General features: G+C 41.1%; 1 protein-coding gene across 7 annotated transcripts in view; it reads left to right on the top strand.

Moving 5' to 3' along the window:
* Positions 1-26,565, top strand: part of LOC105671659 (rap1 GTPase-activating protein 1-like) — a 101,921-nt gene extending 75,356 nt beyond the window's left edge. For all 7 annotated transcript variants that reach the window (XM_012365992.2, XM_012365993.2, XM_012365994.2 and 4 more), the window contains 8 exons: positions 14,294-14,611; positions 19,898-20,080; positions 21,545-21,783; positions 22,021-22,299; positions 22,468-22,633; positions 22,788-23,096; positions 23,279-23,821; positions 24,078-26,565. In XM_012365992.2, the coding sequence (XP_012221415.1) occupies positions 14,294-14,611; positions 19,898-20,080; positions 21,545-21,783; positions 22,021-22,299; positions 22,468-22,633; positions 22,788-23,096; positions 23,279-23,821; positions 24,078-24,239 (2,199 nt within the window). In that variant the 3' untranslated portion in view covers positions 24,240-26,565. The remainder of the gene's footprint in view (positions 1-14,293; positions 14,612-19,897; positions 20,081-21,544; positions 21,784-22,020; positions 22,300-22,467; positions 22,634-22,787; positions 23,097-23,278; positions 23,822-24,077) is intronic.
* Positions 26,566-26,610: the final 45 nt, after the last annotated feature.

Genomic DNA, 26,610 nt, shown 5'->3' with positions numbered 1-26,610 from the left:
GCCACGACGCTCGAACAGCGAGTCTAAAGGCGGGCTCTTAACAACCGGCTAGCACGTGCTCGACGACAGGCATTTTAATTCCTCGCGGAAGACGCAGCACACCGAACTCTGATTGCCGAGAATTACACTTGTCGCGCCTGATGCGCCCGTGCCGACGCTCTCGTGCACAACTTAACCGCGCGCGGCCAATTATCGTTCCCTTTTTCGAGCTTGACCTCGCCATGAAATTCGTAATCGGCAGTTACGGCTCGCAGACGTTAAATTAGACGGGAATCGTGCTGCACGGCAATCTCGAGTGTTTTAATTGAGAAATGGAAGCAGAATCTTCAATTAGAAGCACATGGAATAAAAATTGGAAATTAAACTTAGCTTCTCAATAAAAAGCGGGTACATTGCTAAAAAATAATATTTGTTTCTCGATAATAAATTATACTCTCCGCGTGCTATAATTTATACAATTGTCGAAGCGTTTCACTTGGAGAGATCTGATCGGGAAGAATAATGAAACGATAAATCTGAAGTGATTCTTGAATCAGAGAAATTTATTTATACAGCATCCTTGAAAACGTCGTCAGTGGAACAGATGTACTCGAGCGAATGTTTAAAATTTTTATCTATCGATAAAACCGCCACGTGCGCCACGGTTTATTCAATCAACCGTAAGATTTTTAATGCCGCGCGAAGTGAAGAAAATCGTGATTCATTGCATCTCTAAATCGTCGCCAAGGATTTAGGCGTACCCGCTCCACTCTGAGTCACGCTTAAACCTCCTTTATTTTTCGATAACATACTTATCGCGCTATGTCACAGCTTATCCAATCGGCGGCACGCACGACCGCGAGATCCCGAGTGATCGTCTATGCGGAGAAATAGTTCCATTGCATCTTTAAAAGCGTCGCCGGCGTTCATCGCGATGAAAGCTCTCTCTCACCTTCTCTTCCTCTCGCCGATGCCTCAAATTGCATAATTCATATTTTTGAGAAGGAAAAGCGATTCAAGTCTGGAACGGAAAGGCGAGTGACATCTCTCCGAGATGAACGAATCGAAGTCACGCGCTATGGGGACGAAACGTTTCCCGTGTATGTAGTTGTAAAAGCGAGCGAGCGGTCGTTTTAAAAGGCGCTCCGCGCAAAAGGGGCCGCACAGCTGTTCGCGTGTGCCTCGTTGTTTTTTCTTCTCTTTCCTTTTGACGTATAAGGTCCGACGAAGCCAAACCGCGCTCGTACGGACTCGTACGGATGCGCGGTCGAAGGGAGATTTTAGGCGGTTATCGTTGTTAACGATGCAACGATAACGATCGCTGAGGGATGCGTCCATATAGGGTGGTCCCGCAAACCGGGGCGGTGCCCTTCGAAATACCGGTGCGAGATTTTTCATGTGCAAATTTTCGTATGGAAGCGCGAGTCGTTGCGGTCAAGAAGCATCTGATGAAAAGTAGACCGTAAGGATAAACGATAATGCAATCTTAATTAGCGCGAAATAGTGCTAATGACTACTGCGACGAGTATAATTGCAGTGTGAATGTAATTGGAATTTAAGAAAAGGAAGAACACGAAGGTAGAGCGAATACGCGCAAAGGAATAAAGAGTGAGATTAACAGTTGACATTAAAATTGTTATATAAAATAATTATTTGATTTAGAAATTATTCATTACTGCGTAAAATTTATTATTGTGCAATTAAAAATTTATTCTTTTATAATTAAATAATGCTTGTAAAAATTGTAAGGGGTGTACAAAGTTTCAAAACGTTTCGTTACATGTTTGACGGGTTATGTAACGTCTGTACAACATGTACGAATGTAAAACATGTACATGTAAAAATTGACGTGGCTTAACATTTGCCGACCGCGAAGCTGAAGACAAGATTAGATTTGATCGGGCGGAAAAAGAAGCATCGTAGTGCGCGAACGTTACGAGGAACCACCCTGTATAAACAACCAGGTGCACTCGCTCCGCAGCTGTCGGCTTCCGGCTAACGAAATGGCGAAAAATCGATTTGTCTTATTCGGAATTCGGTCTCTAATGCCGTCACTTTTTTAACGTTCACCATCGCAAAATATCGCCGTTTACCGTTTCTACTAAAGTAGAGATGAAAACTTTTATTCGTTTAAATTTGAAAAAAATTTTCTACAAAGACAACCAGAATCTCTTTCAACCGTTAATCTTTAGAAGGTCGTATTTTCACTGTGTTTGCCAGCTTCGTTTCGACCTTAACCCCGTTGTCGCGTGCGTAAAACGATCGCAGGCGCTAAACGCGATAAAAGCGCCTATTTGAAGCAGATAGGCTTGATTAGGTTTGGACTACCCGCGGAGATTCGCGCAAATGATCGGACATCCTCGGCTGAGGAGAATGTAATAGTATAATAACTTTATCAGTGAAGTACAATTTGCATTTAATATTCGTTATGGATATGCGAAAGTTATCTTTAAATTACACATTTTGCATTAATTTTTTAATTAATTTTGTTTGAACATTTTCAACGCTTTTAGTTAAAAATTAATAAAGAAACGCTCATTCAGTAAAAAGGAAAACAAGATTCAAAAATAATTTTTAGTTTAATTTTTAAAGTTTATAAATAAACATGCTTATTTTGCGATATTATTTTTATTATTTTTGGGTTTTAATGGTAAATATACGATATCGATTTTAGTACGGCAAAATGTGGCAAATTTACGTAGGACAAGGGAAAAGGGGGGGGGGGGTTATTTAGCTATGCGGATACGCATCCCTGACCCGCTTCTTAATCCTGGCCGGCCAGTCCTATCGGCGACAAGACGAGGCGAACGATAATGCACTAGGGTAAGCTAGGGTATAAGGCTAACCCAACAACGTGCGATAACGTCGTTTATCAGAGATATCTTTCTTATCCTTATTCCCAAATTTTACCTCCTTAGAATGCAGGTTGGTGCTCGTGAATAAATGTACCTGCCCAGCCTAACGGCAGAATTTTCCCTCTTTTGGGTAACCCAGAATCGTTTTTCTCTACGCGAAGAATATTGATAAGCTAACAATTTTTTTAATGATTTTCTTCAATTTTAAGTTAACATTTGTTGTTCTCCACTTTGGAATTTTGGAATCTCGACAGTCCATCGAATTTTCTAACTTTTCTAACTTCAGTTCCAAGTTGCCGGAAATGCCAAATATCCGAAAAATTAATGAAGTTTAACTAGTTTTTTTATACGAAGATACTGAAGTGATTTCAAGTAATTTTCACGATCTTGTTAGACGTCTTTTACAAAATCTTGTTTTATGAGGCTTTTTATGAGTGCGACTGCTACATCTAGCAAACAATTTCATTCCTGGCACACCTCGCGAGTCCGTGTATGTACGTACGGGACTACATGGGCGCGTCCAACAATGCGCGCCTGCACTGAATTATTCATCTCTAGCAAGAGGAGAGTCAGCGACTTCTCTTTCTTTACCTTCGTCTTTCTCTCTCGCCCTCTTGCTCTCTCTTTGGTCGCCTCCTCGGCCTACACGGTTTTCCTCTTTTTTTTTTCCCCTCGCTTATAGGGGCGGGGATTCCTGTATTCCATGACTTCCCGTCCTCCCTTATCTTTTTTTTCTCTTCCTCTTTCCGCGCATGCAGACCGCCACTCGATGAAGAAGCGACGAATGAAAAAATCACGAGCGCCTTGACCCTCCGTAACCCGCCCCGTGTCGCGTCGTCGCCGAGAAAAGTATCGCGATATTACACGTTTTATTCGAGAGGTCTTGTTCTACAATGGAATGCGACACGCTACCCCATCAGCAACACGATCGATCGGTGCATGAAAAAATTAACGGAAAGCATATTTCTGAAATCATCATTATTTCACATATTTCGAAGTAGAAAGCAACTTTGGAAATAATTTTTATTAATTTCTAATATTTTCTGTTAATTTCTTCTGAATATAAATTTAAATATAGATAATATGCATCTATTTTGTTGCTAAAGTGTAATGGCGATAATTTGTGACGAGAATGTAATGTCGGCAACAAATTAGCATTTTAACACGCCGGTACGTTCGGACTTGATTTTTAGCGATGGGAATGCCAGGTCAACGGAAGTGCCTCGCGCGTCTGTTGCAGCGAGGTGAGTGGCATTAATAATTGTTGTGGCGCGCCGGCAAAGCGATATAATTGCTCCTCATCGCGGTGCGCGTTACATCATTGCTTACGTGATTTCAGTGCGGAGGAGCATGATGCACGGTTATTCGCGTCTCTACCGTACGTGCGCTATCGCGGACACTAAAGGGAGTACGTTTGCTCCTCCCCCCTCGTGTGCCACAACCAGTTTCTCGGACCTCAGCGTCATTTATACACGACACATAACCGTTTAGATAACAATACGGGGATTAGACATCGGTAGTATTTCGAGATCTGACGGCAGAACAGCTGTGTTTGCAGATACATCTGACTTTAGACAATGAGAATTCGGTCGGATGCGCAAAAAGGCGCATAAATTTTTCTCATACACGCAGTAATGCTTCGCATAAACTGTGCGATATTTTTATTTCTGCTGAGAATCTCGTTAGTCTAAATGCTCGTACGCTGGCATGTTTCTCTGTCAATTTTGTAAAGTACTGAATATGTATTTATTTCAATCATTTTTCAACAATTTTTCGGCAGCTCTCGGTGGTTTTCGCACAGGTCCAATTAATCTGACACGTTTTCACAAGTTTTTGCCTTTGAAGATAACTCTCACACATTTTTTATCTAGTCGCTGATACCACATTTTTGTAGAAAACCAGTTGTCAGCTGCTTTAATTATTTTTTTTACACTTTTTGAATAGCATTTCTCGACAGTTTTTACATAATTCCGACTGATGTGATAGATTTTCGTGATAGTTCCGGCCTTTCAAGATATGTGAGGCAGTTTTAAAAATTGCCCTCGGCATGCAACAATGTAAATAACAAATTATACGCCGCAAATAACTTCTTATCTAAACTTACAACGATCGTGAAGAGAGACTGAGTTATGGCGAGCGAACGAGTGATCGATTTTTCGCGGCCGCGTTAAGGATCGCCCGATATCATCGTGCGGGTCGATCGCGAACAGCACTTTGTCACGAAAGGCACGCGTCATAAGGTCATCCCCTGATTACGTTTTACATAACGTAATGCGTGTACACATGTGTGCGGCTATGAATGTCCGATGACGAAGAGGGTTACCTAGAATCGACCGCCTGCGGTTGATTTTAGGGAAGACTATAATGCGTGACAGAATTTCCCATTTGTCATAAGTGAAAAAAAGAATTATTATTTTATCATCAAAGGATAGACACAGAAATACAAAAGTTTGCGTAAATAGAAAAGAATAGTTATTTGAGAACAAAATAAAAAGAAATTAAATTGAATATGTAATTATAACAAAAATTAATAGAATAATAATTAATTATATAAATATACTTGTGATAGAATAAAACGACACAATTGATTGCGCAATTAATATAATTATTATATTTTATACGTAGCGTGTAGTTTTTAAAGGAATCTTTAAATTTAGCAATTTTTCGCAATTTCCCGATACTTTAAACTTTGTATACTCCAGCTTATTAAATCTATTATTACATTCATGAGAAAACGCTCTTTGTAATTAAACGCGAACGCGTCATGCTTCCTACTTAAGGGCTCTCATCCCACCTTATGCAACTAAATAGGATGTAACTATTGTAACTAATCAGCCCAACGGAGGTGAGCTCATTAACGCTGAACGGCGGCTCGTTAGTATACCGTCGGCAAATATTGACAGAGAATACACTTGTCTGTAAACAAGAGCTCATGCAATACATACAGTTAATATGCGGAGTTAATTACAACTCTTATATATATATTGTTGAAATGTAGAAGTTTATTGCAATAAAATTATAGAATACCTGCTTAAATTGATATATAGATTTAAGCCTTCGTCGCATTAAAGTATAGCTTGCACGAATTTTCGGCTACGTGAATATTGGCTACTTTTAGTTGTAATTTGATTTTTCTTGATCTTTTCTTTACTCATAATTTGTTGTTGTAACTTAATATCGCTTGTACATTATCTCAATTACTACATATACTCATTACTTCGCGTTGCTTCGCATTTCGACGATAAGTATGATAAGAACAAACTAAGAGGATATATTTCTTTTTCTCAACTCATCGCCGTGTCATAAAACGCCGCTGATAATAAAGGGCGAAGGACGAATACTGCCGTAATAATCGTTCACGTTCGCCAAAATGTGATCACACAGTCCCGATTTAATATCGTAAAAACGATCCGGCGATACTTATCGATCGGTTTGCATTATTATCGAGGCGAAACGCGGGAAGAACTTGGCGACGAGAACACTCGTCGAGTCTGTCGCTTGGAAGATGCAGGGGAGGTGGAGAAAGCGGCGGAGGCTCATTGCGGCCCGCGGATGAATTGCGTCGTCGAGCGTGGCCATTATACGCCCTTCCCGGCGTTACTATTGCGACCGGCACACATGACTCACAGAGGCGAAATTGCTCGGCGCTTATCGTAACTAGCCTAGCCTTCTCCTCGCGATCGATTCCTAGCGGCAAACGGCTCTCCGTTATGTAAGAAACGTTGTACGTATCGGCGCTGAGGGGGCTCGCAGTCTCCGGGTCTAAGAAACTTTCCTTTCTCTCTCCGGGCTTCTTCCGAGCCGCGCCGGTCGTTTGCATTCGCCCTCGGAAATTCCGAGGGAAGAGATACCGCTAGGAGATAACGCGGCTTCTTTCTCTCCCGAGGGCGCGCTCGCTCGCCGCTCTCGTCCTCTCTTTTCTATCTTCGATACGCGCTCGTTCATAGCTGCGGGCACCTGTACCCGCATTTTCGCGGTTTCTGGAAGGCGGAAACTGTGTACGGGGAAAACACGCGCACGGGGAAGATTCCCACGCGTTTTTCGCTTCCGCATCTCGATAGCTAGGTAGCACCTGCTCGTCGACCGTTGCAAAACACCGTTGAGCGCTTCACTTCTTGCGTAATGCGCCAATTTTCGCTAAATAGCGCGGCTCTTCGGTTTCTTTGACGCTTAATCCCAAACGGCGCGATAAAGTTTCATGATCAAATTATTACAGATCGACTGCAATTCAAGAGTTTTCCGCAAGAGCGATGTAATTTTTTTTTTTTTTTTTGCCCGAGAAAAGTTAATTTCCCGAAGAAGTTAAGCTTAGATTAATTTTCTCGAGTTCGTGAAAGATGGAGAGGAAAAAAAATTGAATGTTGAGAAAATAATCTTCGAATTTTTAAACACACAATACTGCTTTATTAAGGCTCTTGGATTAATTTGAAAAATTTTACATCGTGTTTTGCTTATAAATTATTTTATTCTCTTGTAGCTATGTATCTCTCTTTAAATGACAGCATCTCCGGCGTTGGTTTTCTTGTGCAGCTTCGAGTTTCTTTTTTCTCGAGTAGTTAACTGCATACGTGTGACACCGTATCCTGGTAATTTTGCAATTTCCAGAATCCTCTGTAAGCCTTACCTATCCGCCTGTTTCTCCTCGTTGATTTAATCGAGGGTTTCCTACTGCCCACAACTCGATGAGTCACTTCGTACATACTACTTCTACCTCCGTAACCCAACTTTCACCATCTTTCTCTCCCCCTACGCATGTAATAAAATCCTCTCTTTGTCTTTATTGCTCTTCGCTTCTCTGTACTGACTTCCGCTTTGTCCGGTCTTCTCGAGGCCTTTGTGGTCTCTTTGAAGTTTGACACTGTGAAAATCGTGTGCCACGCTTTCAGTATTTTTTTTATCATTATTTGATAAACTTATTTAATCTCTACATAAAACTTTCTTCGGCAATATTTTCTTTCACAATGTTTTAAAGAATATTAAAGCCAAAGCTGTATTTTTTATTTTTTTAAACGTGCAATTAAATTACTTGGATTTTTTCTTTCTTTTAAAACTGAATTACTTTCAGCATCTATTATATTTATTTCATAAACTTATTTAATCCCTTTACATGAAATTTTCTTCGGCAATATTTTCTTTTACAATATTTTCAAGAATATTAAAGCAAAATTCGTCTTTTTTATGTTTTTTAAATTTAAGGTAAAATCTCTTTTTTCTTATTTCGAAATTCAAGTTGACTGTTTTTGTTTTTCGTTTCTTTGAATACCAGATGGATGCTGTATTCTTTGCAATCTGTTCCCCATTTCACCTCTCATTCAAACACCACCTCGTTTTATCCGGATCAGATAATTTCCACGCTCATGTTGGCTCACGTGCCAACAGCACGCCGATCAACTATTGTTCGTAACCGGAGCGTGGTTGATAATACCATTGGTTAGTTAGCGATGGATGTGCACCTACGCACTATAGAACGATGATGACTCCCCCCGATGAGAGCTGTTAACCGGCGAGAGAAGCGCCTCATGCTGTTTCGGAACTTTCCGCCCTTGGGAAACAATAAACTATTCCACACGCACGGTCTTCTCCTCTCTCGAACATGAAGCATTATACGACTTTGTTGCCGTAATTGAACCGGCAATAAATATCGCTCTGTATGCAGCCAATATTTATCGCCTCTGATCTCTAAATCCTTTCAGCATCGTTTGCATTGCGTAATCTACAATATGTGGTAATTTGATAAAAATGTTAATGTAAAATTTATGCACAAAATTATAATTATATAATTGCGTTATTACGCAAGTATGGTAAATGCATATCTGTAACGTTCATAATGCGATTGTATCTAGATATCGCGAATAACGCGTGCGAATTGGCCTCCGAGTACAATAGCGATTGGACAAAACGAAGCAATCAGTGATACTCGAGAACTACAATTATCACCCGCGCGTACGCGCACACACGCTTTCCATATTTTTCACCGCACTTCGCAGGGTATTTATAAACATGAAGAGAGACATTATGTAAGTCGGATATGGGCGGTACATATGTATACATGATCGTACGTACGGCGTCGCACGGCGACGGATGTTAATGAGCAATGCGGTTTCCTGAGCATCGTCGACCGAGAGATATACACGGGCCCTTTGCATGCACGGGACAATGCATTCTTCGCGTTTGTTGTATAATTAAAGGCATACGTAATTATTGTATAATTAAACGCATACGTAATAAATCGCGCGCTTTGCGTTAAAGTTGCAACAAAGTAAAAATAAAAATTTACAATCTTCGTTGCTTTTGTTTTGCGGCGAATTTATAATTACGCTCGCGCAAAGAGTTTAGACACAATTTGTGTTATATTAAAATATCTAATATGTAATAATTATTATTTACAATATTATCACGATTTATAATGTTGAAATATCAATTAAATCCACTTTATGCTAAAGAATGTTGAGTATTGTAAGGGTGAATTTATATATTTTGAACTCTACTTTTCACTTGACATTCCGAAATTGAATATATATGATATAAATTGAGAAAACATAGTAAAACACGTTATAGTTAAGAAAATCATACGAAACATGTGTCGTGCGTGAATACTATTTCGCTCAATTGACAGAGAGGGTCCCCTCTCAAGGCTTCGTCGCACGTGTGTGACTCAGCCACGTGAATCACTTTTTAGATAAGCCGAATCGAATACAATCGGCCCCTGTGTTCTTACAAGACAGAACTGCAACTTTCTCCAGAATCTAGTGCGCAGCCTTCGCGTTAAATCAGGATCAATTAATTGCAGACCGACGAGCCGCGCGCGTATTCGCGCAATCGCATACGGTAATAATTGATGGAAAATCGATTGTTAATTAAAGGATGGAAAATTGATAATTAAAGAATCTGTTGTAACAGTTATCTAACTCATCCATTTCAATGAAATCGATTTAAATCGATAAATTACGCAAATAGTGAAACCGAATTAATTTAAAAGATTAACGAAGATAAACCGAAATTAAACTGTTCTTTAAAAAATTAATGTTCTCAAGTTTTTACGATTGTTTGTGTCTCAATTAAGAACCGCAATATGATGCGATCGTGGCATTCAACCCATTGTTTCCGTTGCCATAATGATGTTATGATATCCGCCCTGTCAATTCCTTATTCAATCGAGTCTACGCAACACCGTAATTACTTAATTAATATCGTGGAAAAAAAACATGGCCGTTTGGATCAGACATGCGCAACAAAAGTCGCATAACGAGGGACATTATTCCACTTGTTATTCTCGCAACTGTATGTGCCAGCTCTCACGTTAATAAACCGTCGTAAATGTCCGAAGACACATACGCGCGCGCGTAAGGAGTTTCACCTCGGATTCTCCGCGACGGAAATAGAGTGCGTGGTGCCTGTGCGTGCGTCAGGCAGACGTTATGTCGGTGTGTGCGGGCTAAACCGCGCGGAGTTTCTACAAAATTATTTATAGTATTGTTATTGCGCGTGGAATTATGCAAGGACACATGCACTGATTTTCACATTATTGCATATTGACCTGGCATTGAAAGGGCCTTGAAAGATTAATTGGACGCAGGAGTGTTAATTGAATCTCGCTCGTTGATTCGTTAATTCTTTGTGAATTCGCAAAATTTCTCGGTCAGTTAACACGCGATGTTCCACCATAAAGTAATTGCGTAATTGTCAAAATATTGACACGATGTAGAGAGGAAACATGCAATTTGTGCAATTCGCGTTGTAATATACTGTTTATTTTCCTGCAGCAAATTATTATAATATTCGTTATATTTGTTGGTCGCGTTTTCACGAGTTGGTATTCTCGTTGGAATCATAATTAAAACGTCGTCTCTCGTTGCTTTTGTTCGGAATTTCGCCTGAGATCCCGGAATTTACTTTAGCAATCATTTTTTTTTTACTCGTAGAAATAGTTTCTAGAAATGAGATCCGGGCAGCGTTTTAAAGTGGTCACCTGTAAAGTATGTACGTTTCGTCAGTTGTGTGATTATACGGTGAACGCGGCCACCATAAAGGCGGGCAGTGGGTGCTAATAATACGAGCATATGGCGTCGCGGCAGGTGGCACCGGCAATAATATATCGGCAGCTGTTGCTGAATATCGGCGTACGTGTGTTATCGAACTCGGCACGACTGGCTCTCCTCGTTTCGACGCTTTCGAGGACCATTGAGATCCATTCGCTGAAGCGTCTGCTTGGAAGATGTTGCGTAGTCAATAAGCCGTTTAATAGCTTCGACAAACTTTGCCAAAAAACGCTTTTATATATAAAAACAAAAAACATTGCGATATGCAGTGAATATAAAACTCATTTATTTCATTATTAATTTCAGGATGTTAAATTATTTTTATTGAATAGAGTTAAATATTCTCCTTTTTTTTTTGGAAGATAGAGATTTTTTTTTTATAAATACCTGAAAGATATAAAAAAAGCTTATTCAAGCATTTTTAACGCGACTGAGAACTCATTCTGGATTTAAATAAATGTTGTAAACAATTTTTCTATCTTTATACGTTCGCGTGCGGGTATTTTCGCGCGTTCCGATTAGCTCGACGTGCATCCAAAGTCACGATCGCGCCCGTCACACCGAAAATACGCTAAATATAACGGGCGAACCTGCTCGTCTAGCAGCTCGAAACCGAAGCGTTTTGCGATATTTCCTTCTCCAGTCTTTCACCCGGACCGCTGCGCTGGGGTTTATATTTGGCGGAGAAGACTGCCTGTGTGCTCCCCGTCTCTTTCTTTCTTTCTTTCTTTTTTTTTTTTTTCTTTTTGAACACTTTCATCCTCAGATTTTTTCCACCGCTCGCGCTTGAAATTAGACGCTTAAAATTAGTGGACGAGAGAGACGAAAAACAAGTCTCTCTCTCTCTCTTTCTTGTGGAGACACGCGACGCCTCGGTAACGTTTCTCGAAGAGCACAGAAAAGTCGATGAGGAAGACTCTGGAGGAACGTAATTTGAGAGCCTACATCCGCATTACTTTTAAACCGCGTTTTACGCCACTCCGCCGTTTTTCCTCTCCTCGCCGCGTCTCGTTAAAATCGTATTCATTCTGCCGCCATTCGAATGGAACCAAACTCGAAATAGAACGGTTCGGAACAAGTCTCGAGCGAGAGCACTCCGCCTCAGCGACTTCGATGCGTCCGGATTGTTGACGATAACCGCAACGATCTTGCGCGCGTAAAAAGTGTTTTTCTCTTAAAAAGAAAAAAAAATTAATGCGGTCACTACGCACGCACGAGTTTATAATCTTCGATGATTTGAAGTCGAGTCGATCAAAGTGTTGATCTGGCGTTTAAGGGATTATCGTGATTATCGCGTCGCACGGGTCGCGCAATTAACTCACGATCGGCACGTTAATAATTCCCCGTTCGACCGTTTAATCGAACCGGCGGGATTACGTCGGGGCGCCTCGCAGTGACATTCGATAACTAAATCACGCCGGTATCTCGATGTCGCACAGAGCGCGATCACCGCGCATTCGGCGGAGCGAACGAGCGTGGTAACGCGATCCCACGCTCGCAACGCGCTTCGCTGATCGATGAAGCTATCGCGGATTGAAGATGAAATTATTTCACGGAGACCATAAAATATCGATCCCGCGACCGATCGTGCGCGTCTCTCCGACGCTCGATTGAATTTCCTTTCCTCGGATATTTTTAAAAAAACTCTGGCTGCGACGTGTTGCTCGCTATTAAATTTGTTTTTTTTTTTTTTTTTTACTATTTATTTTCCACTTTTAATTTAGACGATTTTTTCACCATTCAATTTCTTTTCCATTTTTGCTAATAACAAAAATACGCGCGCTTCTATTTGTATTCACGATTTGCAGAGTTAAACAAAGAGACATGTATGCGAGACAAGCACGAGAGGTACGAGCCATGTGCTTAAGCTTCGCAGAAGCGAATCGGGGTTAAATTGAGATATATATGCGTGAAACGGCCGATTACATTCGCGAGACATGAATAAGTCGCAATCTTCCCTAATGAAGATCAGGAGAAAATACGCTTTTACGCGCGACCGCTTTTCGCGCGCAGCTGGAGAAATCCGCTTGGTGCTCGACTCACGTTAACTTTGCAGAAGCGATAATTTGTCTGCACGCGGCTAATCGCGAGTGGAGAATCGCCACTTTCGAAAGCTTCGATATACCTCGTCATTAGCCAGTTTTTCTCTTCGCCTATTATATTAACGGAAAAATACCGCAGAAGAAAATCTCTCATTCAGCTTATGCTGACTCCAATTCAATAATTTAGTTGCATTGTTAATCCGGCAATAAAATTGCATAAATCTTTTTTGTGTAAGAGATTGATGTGCAGTGATCTATAAAAATTGTTTTCACTAATAATATGTTGCGCATTACGGATTGCCGTGCTTTTTATCAATATTCAGAGACATTACGGATTAAAGTTTTGTATTATTAAAAAAAATACATTTAGAAAACGGAATGCAAATGGAATATGCATAATACGTTAAGTAGCTTATTGTTACAATGATTTCTGGGGTTTAATACATTATGTCCATTTTCGGATTAAATGCGCGAGATTTAATGTAGATACGAATACCGTATCGAGTAAGCCAATAATTATCTGTTTAATATCTTCCGCGCAGACGAGACGCTTAGAGTTACACAGTATCGATGCGAGTACTCGTGTCGAGTGACAGTGACGATATCTTGGCCGGTCTGCAACGAGCTTCTGCGCCGAAGATCCATTGCGTGCTCAGTGAGACACGTGGACGTATTTCGTTTCCATTTGCTCAGCAGCGCGTATATACAGTAGACCGTTCGACCTACTCGCCTCGATCTCTCCGCTCTCGGCACGTTCGCGACACGCGCGGAACTTCTTCTCGCGCTTCTTCATCACGTGTCTATCGATTGTGTTCGCGCCTCGGGGAGAAACGAGCGACTCGGTGCAATCAACGTCGCGAAAACGGGCAATCGAACGTCTATATTGACGAACAAGTAGCCAATAACGCTCGGCGACATTAACGGGAGGAAATTGATAAACGCAGAAGTATCGATGTTCCGACCGTATCTCGTGCAAATTCGTAATTAATAGTAATATTGAATATCGATATTAAAAGAAGAGGAGAAGCGTTTAATTGCTGTGTAAAAATAAAACTGTGCCAGATTAAATTAAAAAAAAAAAAATTAGAAATTAAATTAACCGAATGAAAAATAAAATTCTACACACCTTGCTGCTCTTATAAATTATAATATTTTATCTACTAAGAAAAATTGTTCATAAACAACTCGTTTCTCCAAAGCTATGACAATGGACCGCACAGATTGCTACCTTCCGTATATTTTCTACAAGTTTTCTCTGCTGTCTCTCGTGGGATTCAAATCCTCATCGAAGGACTCGATGCAATTCTGCCGGGACACCTATCTATGAATATAAATCAAGCATCGGGTGAATTATCGAGCATCTATAATTTTGTTGCAGACGTCGAGAGATGACAGGACGTCGTCGAGCCCCGGCGGTGGTGCGGCCAGCAATCACACCCCGGCGCTGTCGCCGTCGCCGGTGGGCGACGCGCCCGTCGGCAGGGCGCTCATGGAAGCGGCTCTGCAGCAGCAGGCCGCGTCCGGCGCCGAGCCGCCCTTGGTCGTGATGCCGTCCGGATACTGGGTAGACGGTACCGATCACCGGCATACCCTCGACTCGGCCGGCAGGGCGTTGCTTCCGGCGCAACCAGCCTGGCAGCCCAGGATAGACCAGGACGACACGGCCAAGTGCTATCGCCGCTTCTTCGTCGGCAGGGTAAGTCTCTTTTTTTTTTTACGAGATTTCTTTTAAATCTCGAAAACACACGGTCTTTTCGCACGGCAGAACGCAAGAGACAAAAATTTAATTCTCTCGCGTGCGAAGAAGCTCGAAATGTTAACAGGATATTTGCACATTCGAAGAGAAATTATAATTCCATCCTTTTGCAAAATAATATAAATTTTAATGAAGTAAAAAGCGCGAGAATGTAAATTCGAAGGTATAACGCGATATGCAGATTATCTTCACGTGCAAAGCGAACTTTCTGCAATACGACGTTTTGAGTCTATAGATTGGAAAAGTTAAAAAAAATGGAGAGTTTGATGTAACTATATTCCGTGCGAAAGGTAACAAAAATGTGATATGCAAATATCCGAGCGTTGAATTATTCTGGTAATAGGAATACCAGGTGCAATCTATGTCGATGGAGTACGCGGTGATGGCGTGTCTGTAATAACTTTTCTCTATAATCAATTTTAAAGCCTCTCGCATATCACTAGCGTATTTCCTATTAATCGTCGCTGGCCTTATTGTTATGCTGCAATTATGTATATTTTACAACGATCTATTTTCATATAAATTCTAAAAATTTGCAAAAACATTGTCCCTCATTATACTAAAGTAATTCCTCATCATTCTGAATAACAAAATAAAAGAATTTTCAAGAAATGGGAAATATAAATCTGAGATATCAAAATACAAATTTTATTTAGTTTTTTTTTTTTGAGGAGATCAAAATTATTTGTATAATTTATAAAAGTAGTATATACACATAAATTGTTCACATTTGTACACGTTTTATTATGTCTATTTCGAGATCTGGAAAAGCGCAAAAAATATCAATCTATTATCCGTAAATCCGTATCTGTATTTCATATTTTCCGACCGTCCTTTGTCGAATGATCTCGCTTTATCCAGCTTGTCGTCGTCGTAGAGGCACTTCGTGAACGTTATTCCGCTCCTGAAATCGTATTCGAGCGCAAGAACCATGATGAGCCGCGATCGCTCAACCGGGCGTACGTAGGTGTGCAAGGAAAGAAGGACGCGCGCGGTAGAGACGGAGATGGAGAGAGGGAGAAAAGGAAGAGTCACGGGCGCGGGCGGACGGCCGGTGGCGAGAAGGGCTGAGGGAGGGAAAAGAGGCACGTAGGAAAAGGAAAAGAGCACTTTGGACGTGGGAGTGGGAACGTTCTCATAGTCTCCACCGAGAGTCCGACGCCGAGAGGGAACCAAGAGGGAATCCTCCTCTCGTCCTTCTCCTTCTCCGATATTCATCCGTCGTCGTTTTCACGATCCCTATCCGCGATTTTCTTCCGCTTCTTACGCTTCTGCTATACCCTTTTTCCATCTTTCTTTATCTCTCTTGACGGTGCTCCTCCTTTTCCTCGCCGAATCATCGTCGTGATGCGGCGAGGAATTTCCCTCGGAAATGACGAGAGGCGTACACACTAAGACAGACAGAGAGAGAGGAAAAGAGATGCGAGACTTAATGCGTGTGTAAATTGCACGAGAATATCCTTAAGCAAGAGAGAGGAGGTATATGTGCGGCGTACCAAGCCGCTGGTCGAGGAAAATCCGTAATTACAGAGTCGCTAAGAATATGGAACTGGAGAAAGTATCTCGCGAATATAAATTTAGAATTTAAAACGCGTTCCAACAGCGAAATCAGCAATATCGCAATAAATTATTTTCTATTATTCCTATCATCATCGACTGTTTATTTGCCGTCAAGTCTTGAATCACGATTATTATTGTAGTATCTTCTTGCGCGTATTACGAGCGTTACTGCTTGGTGAGTCTGCTAATTAGCGAATAGTTAAGTCGTGCATAGATCGTAAGAAAAAGGAGCACGCTATTTTCCGCTTCCGGCACTGAGCGTTTTTTCTAGATAAAGTTCTCGACGGATGAGTTCCCGTTCCGCCTATTGTTACTCGGCTGCGTTACCTCTTGCTCGATGCATGCTTGCATTTCATCTTTCTAACTCGCAAACGCTAAAATCCGTAACTTTGTGAAGTCATGTTTCCGCGCGAAAACGCGATGCGTTAAGAAAATCGGACCGAAATTCTGAAAATATTTCAAATATGACAAAAATTATTTGACAAAAATATGACGATATATTCTTATTGCATCTTCAATATTCAAGACATTAGAAGTATTTAAATAGAATTTAAAGCTGGCGCGCCGTATCTGCGATTCAAGAAACGTATCTTTGGAAAGAATTCAGGAAAAGAAAATTTCTAATTTCTTATCTCTTCTGCCAATCGCTATGAAAAATTCAACGGAGAAAAAAATGTGGTGAATGCAGTTGTATTACATAACCGTTATAAGCTAGAGATTCGATTAGGCGAATCCGTCAAAATTGAATATCCGCGGTCTCGCCGCGAGAAAAGAGAGTCGTTGGTCTCTCTCTCTCTCTCTCTCTCTCTCTGTATATCGCATCTAAAAATAGTGCGACGTTAAACACACACCTCTGCTAGTACGCGATACACCGGTATCGCGTGTTTCGCCGTAATGCCGTTTGTTGTTGCGCGCGCGAAGAAAGAAAGAAAGAAGCCGGGGTCACACACGTGCAAGAAAGAAGCGATTACCTGTGGGAGATAACAACGGTGGTGCGCGCGAGTAATTCGAACCGTAGTTCAACAAACGGTTACACCTCGAAGCCGATCATAACGGCTAACGATATCAATCGAGAGTCGGAGAACAAAGGAGGGACGCGGAGTAAAAGTCTCCTGGCTGCTTACAATAGGAAGGCGCGCCATCGGCAAGATCGTGTAATGGCAAGTCGGCCGATATTCCTTGCTGTTTAACAGATTTCACCCGATAAGGCAAGAGGCACGCGTATAGACACTTCGATAAGAATTAATGTACGCGCAGATGTAAAAGTCTATAAAAATCCCGGGAAGATATAAGAAGTATTATCTTTGCCTTTCAAATCTATGTGAAGCGCTGCCGTTATCTTTTAAATCTGTATGAAACATTGTATTATCTTTGCTTTTTAAATTTATGTGAAGCGCTGTGTTATCTTCGCCTTTTAAATCTACCCGAAGCACTGAAAACACTGCAGGATTAAGTTTTGGTAAATTTTCAGCTAAATGCGTAAAAAGTTGATCTGTTAGCTTTTAAAAGGGAGTTATATTATGTGCAATAAAAGTCTTCCGATTTCACATAATATTCACATTTTGCAAAATGTTTTATAGAATTATGTCTATTTTTTTAATAAAGCACAGTGCATACTAATATTTATCTTACTTATTAAAAAAGGTATTATCTTCGGAATTGCTGTAATTTCATCGCACGTTTTTTCCATCTCAAAGTTCATTTTGTTTGACTTAGTTTAGGGGTTGTGCTTTTAGTATCATGCTCGGCATTAAGATATTTTTAAGCATTTATTTGTGTTGGAATTATTTCCGGCGCAGATGATGATTTTAATTCCAAATTGCTTTATAAATTTCAGTTTTAATTCGCGATAAATTTGCACCTCATAATTTTAATTCAATTACAATTTAATCTCGCCGAAAGCCAGCCCTAGCGACTTGATATTATTACATTTAATTAATTAATAACAATAATATCAATAGTAATAACGATAAAATAATTATAAATGTACGTACAATAACTTCATGTCATGAACTCCTGTGAACTCCGGGCGCGTTGCCCTTTCTAGCCCCTTCCACCATTTCCATCCGAAGGTTAGTAAAACACCGTGGGGTGGGGAGTAGTGTATGCATTTCATCGTGTGCATTCTATGCGACCCGACCTTTCGTGCATCTCTCCGTACCGGAGCATTTGCGCTTCGCGTGTGCAACACGCACGGTCAACGACGATGCACCGTTTTTATTCGCCATCGTCACCGCCGCCCGCGCACCATCGCGGCTTCGTAAAACGGCGGAAACATTCGCTATTCGCATCGCGGCCACTTTTATGGCTGTCTACTGTAAAAGTTACCGTGCCCGAGAAACGCAAAAGAACCCTGAAAAGAGAACTGTCTTTTTTTTTTTTTCTTTTCGCACGTCGAGAAGCCTCACAAACGTTGCGGAGTCCGTGATCGCGCACCTTCCAGATAAATTAAATAAAGAAACTTGAGTAAATTTAACCGAGTCGACACCTGTATTTGAAACATGGCAGACGGTTGATGTGTATTTTGACATTTTTATATTTTCACGAGCGCCAGTTTTTTTATATAAAATTACAATGTTTTCTTTGCGCGATGCGGACTGGCCGCTTCATTAGCTCCGAATAATCATTCGAGTGCTTCTCGGTAGATCTTTTATCAACTGCAATTTGTGAAACTTATTTTTGCAATTGCGAGATATGAACGATGTATTCTTGCAATTGCAATTATAAGAGGTATAAGATATCATTATTGATAATTTTAACTCGTTTCCGCTTCGTAGATTCAACGTCGGGCCGCGACGAAAAGGCTGCTATCGGCCGAACTGATACTGATAAACTCGCCGAAGATTATTTACGTAATACTGTTGCCCTCAATTCGTCGACTGGCACGAGACACGCGCTTAACTATACTTTTGCACGCATGTATTACTACGTAATACGGTGCGTTCAGGGCCGCAATCACCTACATACGGATACTTTTATCTTACTCGCGGCAATTTCGCAATGTCTAATTGAATCCGGAACGCGTGAACTACCATAATTGTTCTAATGTCTGTCGCATCGGCGCGTGCACGGCGAGCTCGTTGCGACATCGACACATCCGTTAATTAATGCATTTTTTCCAGCCAACAAATTGATTTACGATATACTGAGTTTTGCAATAATTGAAGTTCAAAGGATAAAGAATTTCTTGTACTGGAAAATTTTTTAATAGAGAATCTAATAGTATAATTATTTCATTCTTATTTTGTCAAGTTGATAAAATTACAAAAATTTCAGAGAATTCTTTGAATTATTTACTACTAAGAACTTTATTAAAAATATAATAAAATTTTGAAAATTTTTAGTAAAATTATATTAGCAAAACGCTGGGGAAACGTTTTAAAGATCTTGGGTTCTCTAGATTTTTTTAAGGAAATTTGGACTAAGTAGAACATTATTATTTCTACTAAAATCTTTCCATCTCGTTTGATTTAAATTTTTGTACTCTCAAGTACTGCTCTGCATGCTTTGCATGTTTCCCATAGTTTTTCCATATTTTAATGATTTTTTTGGAGATACGGTATTGTGTCGGAACTGGAAACCGCGTGGCTAATTAATTGTTTCCATAATTATCCTACACAACCGTGAAGCACCGCGTCTTATCGGCTTCTTCTTGCTTGTCCGCAGGAGCACGTGAACCTCGTGGGAAGGGACGGTGAGAACGGCCCGGTCCTGGTCTCGGTGAAGGCCGAGACGGTCGCCGGACAGGAACATTGGCGAGTATTGCTGCGACTGCGAGCGGGATCGACGCACGACTTGGTGCCGGCCGCGAATCTCAGCTCGAATCCCACGCCGACGAAAATGGTCAAGGTAAAGGCAATCGTCATTCACTTACGGCAACGACTCTTTCAGGTCTTTCAGCATTGCGTCAGGCGATAAAAATTCAAATTAAAACGCCTCCGGAACGTATATAAATTCGCACACATAAAGTTGTCGAGAAACTTGAAGAGAATTAGCATATAGTAGTACGTAAGAGAGTTTAAATTCAAATTACTGCTAATTATATAAAGTTAAACGTATAAAATGTGCAAAATTAGGATATTCATTCATAGGTTTGTATACGTTCTCTGACATTTGAGCGACGTCAAAAAATTGATGGAGTATTTTTGTAGAAGATTATTCCATTCCTTGAATTCTGCGGTGAAATTTATGAAGAAAAAGAAATACCGTTTTCAACTCTTGTGCAATATATCATGTGTTGTTTACGTATCGGAGACGTCGCTTATACTGGGTGGCGCACTCGAGACTGGCATACTCGATTACCTGTGTGTGTTTGAAGAGATAATAAGGAACGCCTGGGCCAACAGTCGCGTTGTGTTTACGGAGAGGCGATATTAATACGGGCAAAATAAAACGCTCCAGCGGACCCCAGTTTTTTCGAAGCTGTTTTAAGATCAAACAGTTGCTCGTGCAATTGGATACTTCATAGCAAGGAGCGAGAGCTCGGCTAGGTGAAGGTTGCCGCTTATGAGCGATACGACGTTACCTCGTATTTGAATTATTAACTGTAGTTAGACAAGCTATGCAATGTAATCGCATGTGTACATTAGTTTTTACTTAGCTCTACACTTCCGCGAGAAAAATACCGAGACGCAATTGCAGTGACGAGGACAATTGTTACATGCGTGATTTCAAAAATTCTCGACTGTAGTCCGGACATTTTTTCAAGTAAATCTGAAACTCACAATTGGAAAAAAATTTAAATAAGGATTAAACAAGAAATAAATTTTTGGAGGAATAATCGTTATTTATAATTATTCAAAAACAGATATATTTTTTTTAAACCGACAAAAATATAGCAGTGTAAAAGAGAGATTACGTTAATTTCGTTTCTTTCTATATGTTCATTTCGCGCGCAATCTGTCTTTAAGTTATTTAAATTTTGTAGGATCGTGAGAATGTCGGTGAAATATTCAGGCGCGTTTAAAAAAAAAATGTACAAAACATTTCCCAGATGGATTGTTAAAGATTCGTTAGCTCCGGGCGATGGAAACACTATATCCGGCTTTGGTTCCTATACTCTGCAAAAACGCATAAACACGCTGAATTATTTAACGTCCGCCGTTCTGTGCATGCTTTATCTCTCTCACTGTTCGTTGCGCGATCGACAGGAGGAAGCGAGAAAGGGAGGAGGAAAAAGAGAGAAAGAGAGAAAAGCGTGTCGGTGCGATAAAACACAGGAAAGACCTTGCTTCGATTTTTTTTTCACAATCGCGTGCGAGCGCGATTACGCATTTGCGCCTCATGTCCCCTCATCGATAAATATGTTTCCAGGCGATCAATGAATCTCTAAATGTGAGCACCTTGATGCCGGTCATGTGTCCCGGCGCCGGCACCTTGATAGCCCGATACGACGAGCACGCCCTGGTCTCCAGGTTCAAGTTCGGCGTTCTCCATCAGCGAGCCGGCCAAGTAACCGAAGAGCAGCTCTTCGGCAATCGGCAGATAACGCCGGCATTCCAGGAGTTCCTCGACCTGCTGGGCCAGAAAATCGATCTCAAGGATCACAAAGGGTAAAATCCTTTCTAATAAATTAAAAGATTTTTCCAAATCACATGTTAGAAGCTTGCAATATATAATTCCTGCACGATGTATCTGTTTTTCTTTTTTCATATAAGTTTGGCAAAAAGTCACTAAAAAATTGCTATTCTGAATTTTTGCCTGATAGAAATATCGATAAGATTGCCCTTTCACAAAATCTTATTTATTTTTGTTTGATTTTATTTTCTAATTTAATGATAATATTTTAGTTATCGCGGCGGTTTGGACACTCGACACGGCCAGACCGGCGATTCGGCGGTGTACGAGGTATTCCGCGGTCGCGAGGTGTTATTCCACGTGGCCTCGCTGCTACCGTACAGTCCGGGCGACTCGCAGCAGTTGCAGCGCAAACGGCACATCGGCAACGACATCGTCGCCATCATATTTCAGGAGGAATCGACGCCCTTCAGCCCGGACATGATCGCTAGCCACTTCTTGCACGCCTTCATCGTCGTGCAAGTCATCGACCCCTGCACTCCTAATACGAGGTATATATTCTTCGATTTCTCTCTTTACACGCTGCCCGCTCTGAACAGTTCATTCACCGAAACGTATATCCGAATGTCCTTTGTCGATCCTGCAGACTTTTTCTCGTTCGACTGTCGGACGATGCGAAAAATTGGTGAACAATGGATGTGATTTAATTCTATGCATAGGTACAAAGTCAGCGTAACGGCGCGCGACGATGTTCCCTGGTTCGGACCGACCCTGCCGACACCGGCGGTCTTCCTGCGCGGTGTCGAGTTCAAGGAGTTCTTGCTCACGAAGCTCGTTAACGCCGAGAACGCCGCGTACAAGGCCGAGAAGTTCTCCAAATTGGAGGTAAATCTCTTAGCTTAGTTTTCTTGCTTGTTTCGCCAAATGAAAACCTTGAGAAATGTTCTCATGTAACGGCGTCTAATAGCTTTATCGCTGTGATTATTTCTGGCGACATACGAAACTTTTGTAGCGGTTAAACCAACTGTGCAATTTTCAGTTGCGGACTAGGTCAGCCTTGTTGGAATCCTTAACGGAGGAATTGCAGAGCAAGACAGCCGAGTTTCTCGGCGGCCAGATCGGCCTGGGGAATTCCGGTTTGAATGTTTGCCCGGTGAGCCCGACGACGAACGATGTCTCCACTTCGGGAAGCAGCGGTAGCGGCTCGCGATTCATCGACACCGTACGCAAGGCGCTGATCTCGCGCGTGAGAAATGCGTCGACGGAGAGCGTGCCGCAGCAGCTGGCCAAGAAGGGTCAACAAACGGAGTCCAGTCCACCGAGCAATCGGCAGTCGACCACCGTAAAGGTGAGTTGTGTGGAATAAAATCCTTTCTGAACGATTGACTGATCAGAGAAAAGAAATATAAACGAAATTACACATGGCAAATATATGAAAAATACTGAACTGTATAAACCAAGTTTTAATATATTACAATAGTTGAAATCAAATGAGACAAAATGAATTGAAAGATAAACTCTCGCGTCAAGGTGAGCGGCAGCAAGCGTTCAGTGGAGCCGTCCAGTCCTCTCGGCTCGCCGGATCTGACTCTGAGGAGAGACTCGGAGCGCGGCAGTCTCGGCAGCCAAGACAGCAGTCTCTCCAACACCGACAATCAGGACAGCAGTCTGGTGACGTTGCAGCAGGACGAGTACGATCGCAGGGAGTCGCAGAGTGCGGGCGTCGTCTGTCTCGACAGCGACACCACTGTCGTTGACAAAACCCCGACGCCCACGTCAACAACGGTGCAGCGACTAACGCATGAGAATCTGCGCACGCAGGAGAAGACAACGACGACGGAGGTGACGCAGCGAGTGATCTCGGAAAGCGACGACAGTTCGCTCAACAGCGAACTCGAACTCGACCAGGCTGTCTATCCCGATAGCGACACGGGCCTCGAATCTATGAGCTCCGCGGAAACTCATGACACCACGAGGTGTACGAGCAAGGACGGAGTTGTGGAGAATGAGACCCTGAGGATGGAGGTCACAAGGCTCAAATGCGACAAACTGGACTTATTGAGGCAGAATGTGGTATGTTACGAAGTAGATCAAATCGAAAAACTATAAAACATTTTAATTTATTAACAAAAGCTTTAACATAACGAAACTCTATCGTAAATTTTATATTAATGTGCTATCAAAATGATATTTTTTATACAGACAATTCTGGACGACACAAATATGTTTCAGTAATGCCAAGAAATTTTGAAGTGGCAGAAGATGCTATTTTTGTATTTTGATTTGCTTTAAATTGCAAAAGAATGTACAACATTTTTATTTATTGCAGACGTGCCAACGTGAATTGAAACGTCGTCGAGAAAAGGAACTGCAACTGGAATCCGATTTAGCAGCAGCGTCCAAGGAGATTTTACGACTGCGAGCTATGTTGAAGGAATGTTCCACGAGCATTCCGCTGGACAACAATAACCAGCAGACATCTACGGTGTGAAGTTCGCGGGCGGTTGCATGCTTTTAGGTGCGATTACAAATTGCGTTGAGATAGACGACTTATACGGTCGAAGACTGCGTGTTGTAGAAAAATTTATCTTTCACATGCGAAGTAAGTTTCTTCTTTATTAGAAATCATCGCGATCACGCGACTTGCACGTTATTTCTTTTTTTTTCTGCGTTATTTTTGCGCACTGTCCGATATCGAGATTATTCGAACGAAATAGCGCCAACAGTCTAAGAAAAAATGCACCGAAAACATCAAGTAAAAGATCAAGACGTCGTTTAAGAGACAAGTCTCGATACTTAAATGTACCTTCCGTTTGTCACTTCCAAAGGTCTATCATGATTGCTCCGTAAGAGCATGTAGAATTTGCAAACGCTTCACCGCGCAGATAATCGTGCAAACCGACCTTTCCTTCCGCAAGGCAGGGATCGGTAGAAGTTCTATAAGTCATACGAGATAGTAGGATTGGCGCAGACCCCGCGGAAATGCGTGTAGCGACCGAAGCATTCTCGAACCACACTTGCAGTATAGATTGTTAGAGCTCTTGTTTGACTTACAAGACGTGCACACAATATTTATCTATTAATTTATTCGTAGACTTAAGTTGACCACTCGTAGTCAATATGCGTACGTGGACATAAAGGAAAAAAAAAAAAGAAAACCAGTAGAGCTATATGTAATGTTTAGTCGCTTTAGGACGAGGCGCAGATTCAGCTACTCTCGAGGAAAGAGAAACAAATGTCGCGAAGCATCGCGGCGAGAATACGTTGCGTCTGTGTGTATCGATTACGTGTTAGGAGAGTCGATTAATCCGTTAACTCCCCCGCTTTATTCTTCCGTAGCGCGGACCACTCGGTTACACACGATCGGGCAAAGACCTCTTCCGGACTACTTGGACAATGCGATTTCGCACGGTCGCGGGACCCTTTCGTCACGCGATCACAGAAAGAAATATGTATCGCTAGTTATACAGTATTTGTCACGGTAGACTTAGCCCGAGACACACTTACCCCGTTTACTAGTTTCCTAGTATTAGACGCTAGTTTTAGTGAGCACTTGTACGAGGTTTAATCATCGTCGAAAACACTACCACACCCTTTCCCCCGGCCGCTAGCTTTAGCGGAAACTGGTTTCTAACAGTTTTTAACCGATCGCGCGCACAGCACCAAATCGTTTAAGTGTATATGCATTACACGTTTCACGAAGTGTCGATACTCTATCTCGCACGCGCAGAGAGGGGCGCGTTTATCATTCACCGTTCACCGTCTTTGAGTATTTTTTTTTTTTTTTATTCGTTCTTGGTTGAGACGAGTGTCAATCCTTCTGTTATCTTTTATGGCTAGTATTAATACGATTCTTACCATTATTATTATTGTCATTGCTATTATTATCAATACTTTTATTAACACCGATTACGTTGTAATGTATGTTCTTTGTAAATAATCGTTGATATAGATAACTTGAAGGCGCTAAGCGGACCGGCACAAAGAGGAGGAACAGCGACGTTCACTCACACATAATACCAAAGTTTAATGTAGTAAAATTCACACTTTTCTTTTTATTTTCCTCATTCTCCTTATTTTATCCCGCTTTTTTCCGTTATTGTTGCGGGTTTCCGGCTAAAAGCGAGTACAAGTTTGTTTCATTGAAAACGTTTTTACAGATACTTTGCTGAAACATTATATCACTGGTTATACGATGTCGCCTCGACACTTCTCTTTCGAGAATATGTAAAATCTGTTTTATTGCTTACATAATTGACTGATTGTACACTTCAGTAAAACTTTAGTATTGAAAAAAAACATGATCTGATATACTGCTGCTTTAGTATTGATAATTTGGATCTTTTAGTTTTTTTTTTGTAAAAGTAAGAACTTTTTAATTAAAATAAAGAAAAATACTTGAAAAAAGTGAGGTATAATTTTTGATATTTTTATGAATTTTATAATTATAAGAAAAATATTATTTGTGCATTCATGATAATGAAAGATACTAAGCGCAGTATTTCGGATAGATTTATACTCGAATAAAACCAGCATTCCAATTGAAATTGTGTGGTGTTATAAAAATTATACTTTCCAAATTTAATATTTTATGTTACCCATTGATCGAAACTCAATGACTACTGTAGCACAGATTAAGTAAACTTTTATATGTATTACTGTACAAATATCCTTGAAGGCTTGTGGACATTTTCCAGTAATGTTGCGAAATATATTATTCCGGGAAGGAACGTTGATACGCGCGAGTTGTTCGAGATATACGTTGAATTGAAAGTGATGTACAAAATTGAAAACTCGTTGATCTAAAAAAAAAATAATTAAAATAAAATAAAACGTTTCGATTGATGATTGTTGATGTTATA

This window comes from Linepithema humile, chromosome 2 (assembly GCF_040581485.1).
Source record: "Linepithema humile isolate Giens D197 chromosome 2, Lhum_UNIL_v1.0, whole genome shotgun sequence".
Taxonomy (NCBI): Eukaryota; Metazoa; Arthropoda; class Insecta; order Hymenoptera; family Formicidae; genus Linepithema; species Linepithema humile.
This window is presented reverse-complemented; position numbering and strand designations above follow the sequence as displayed.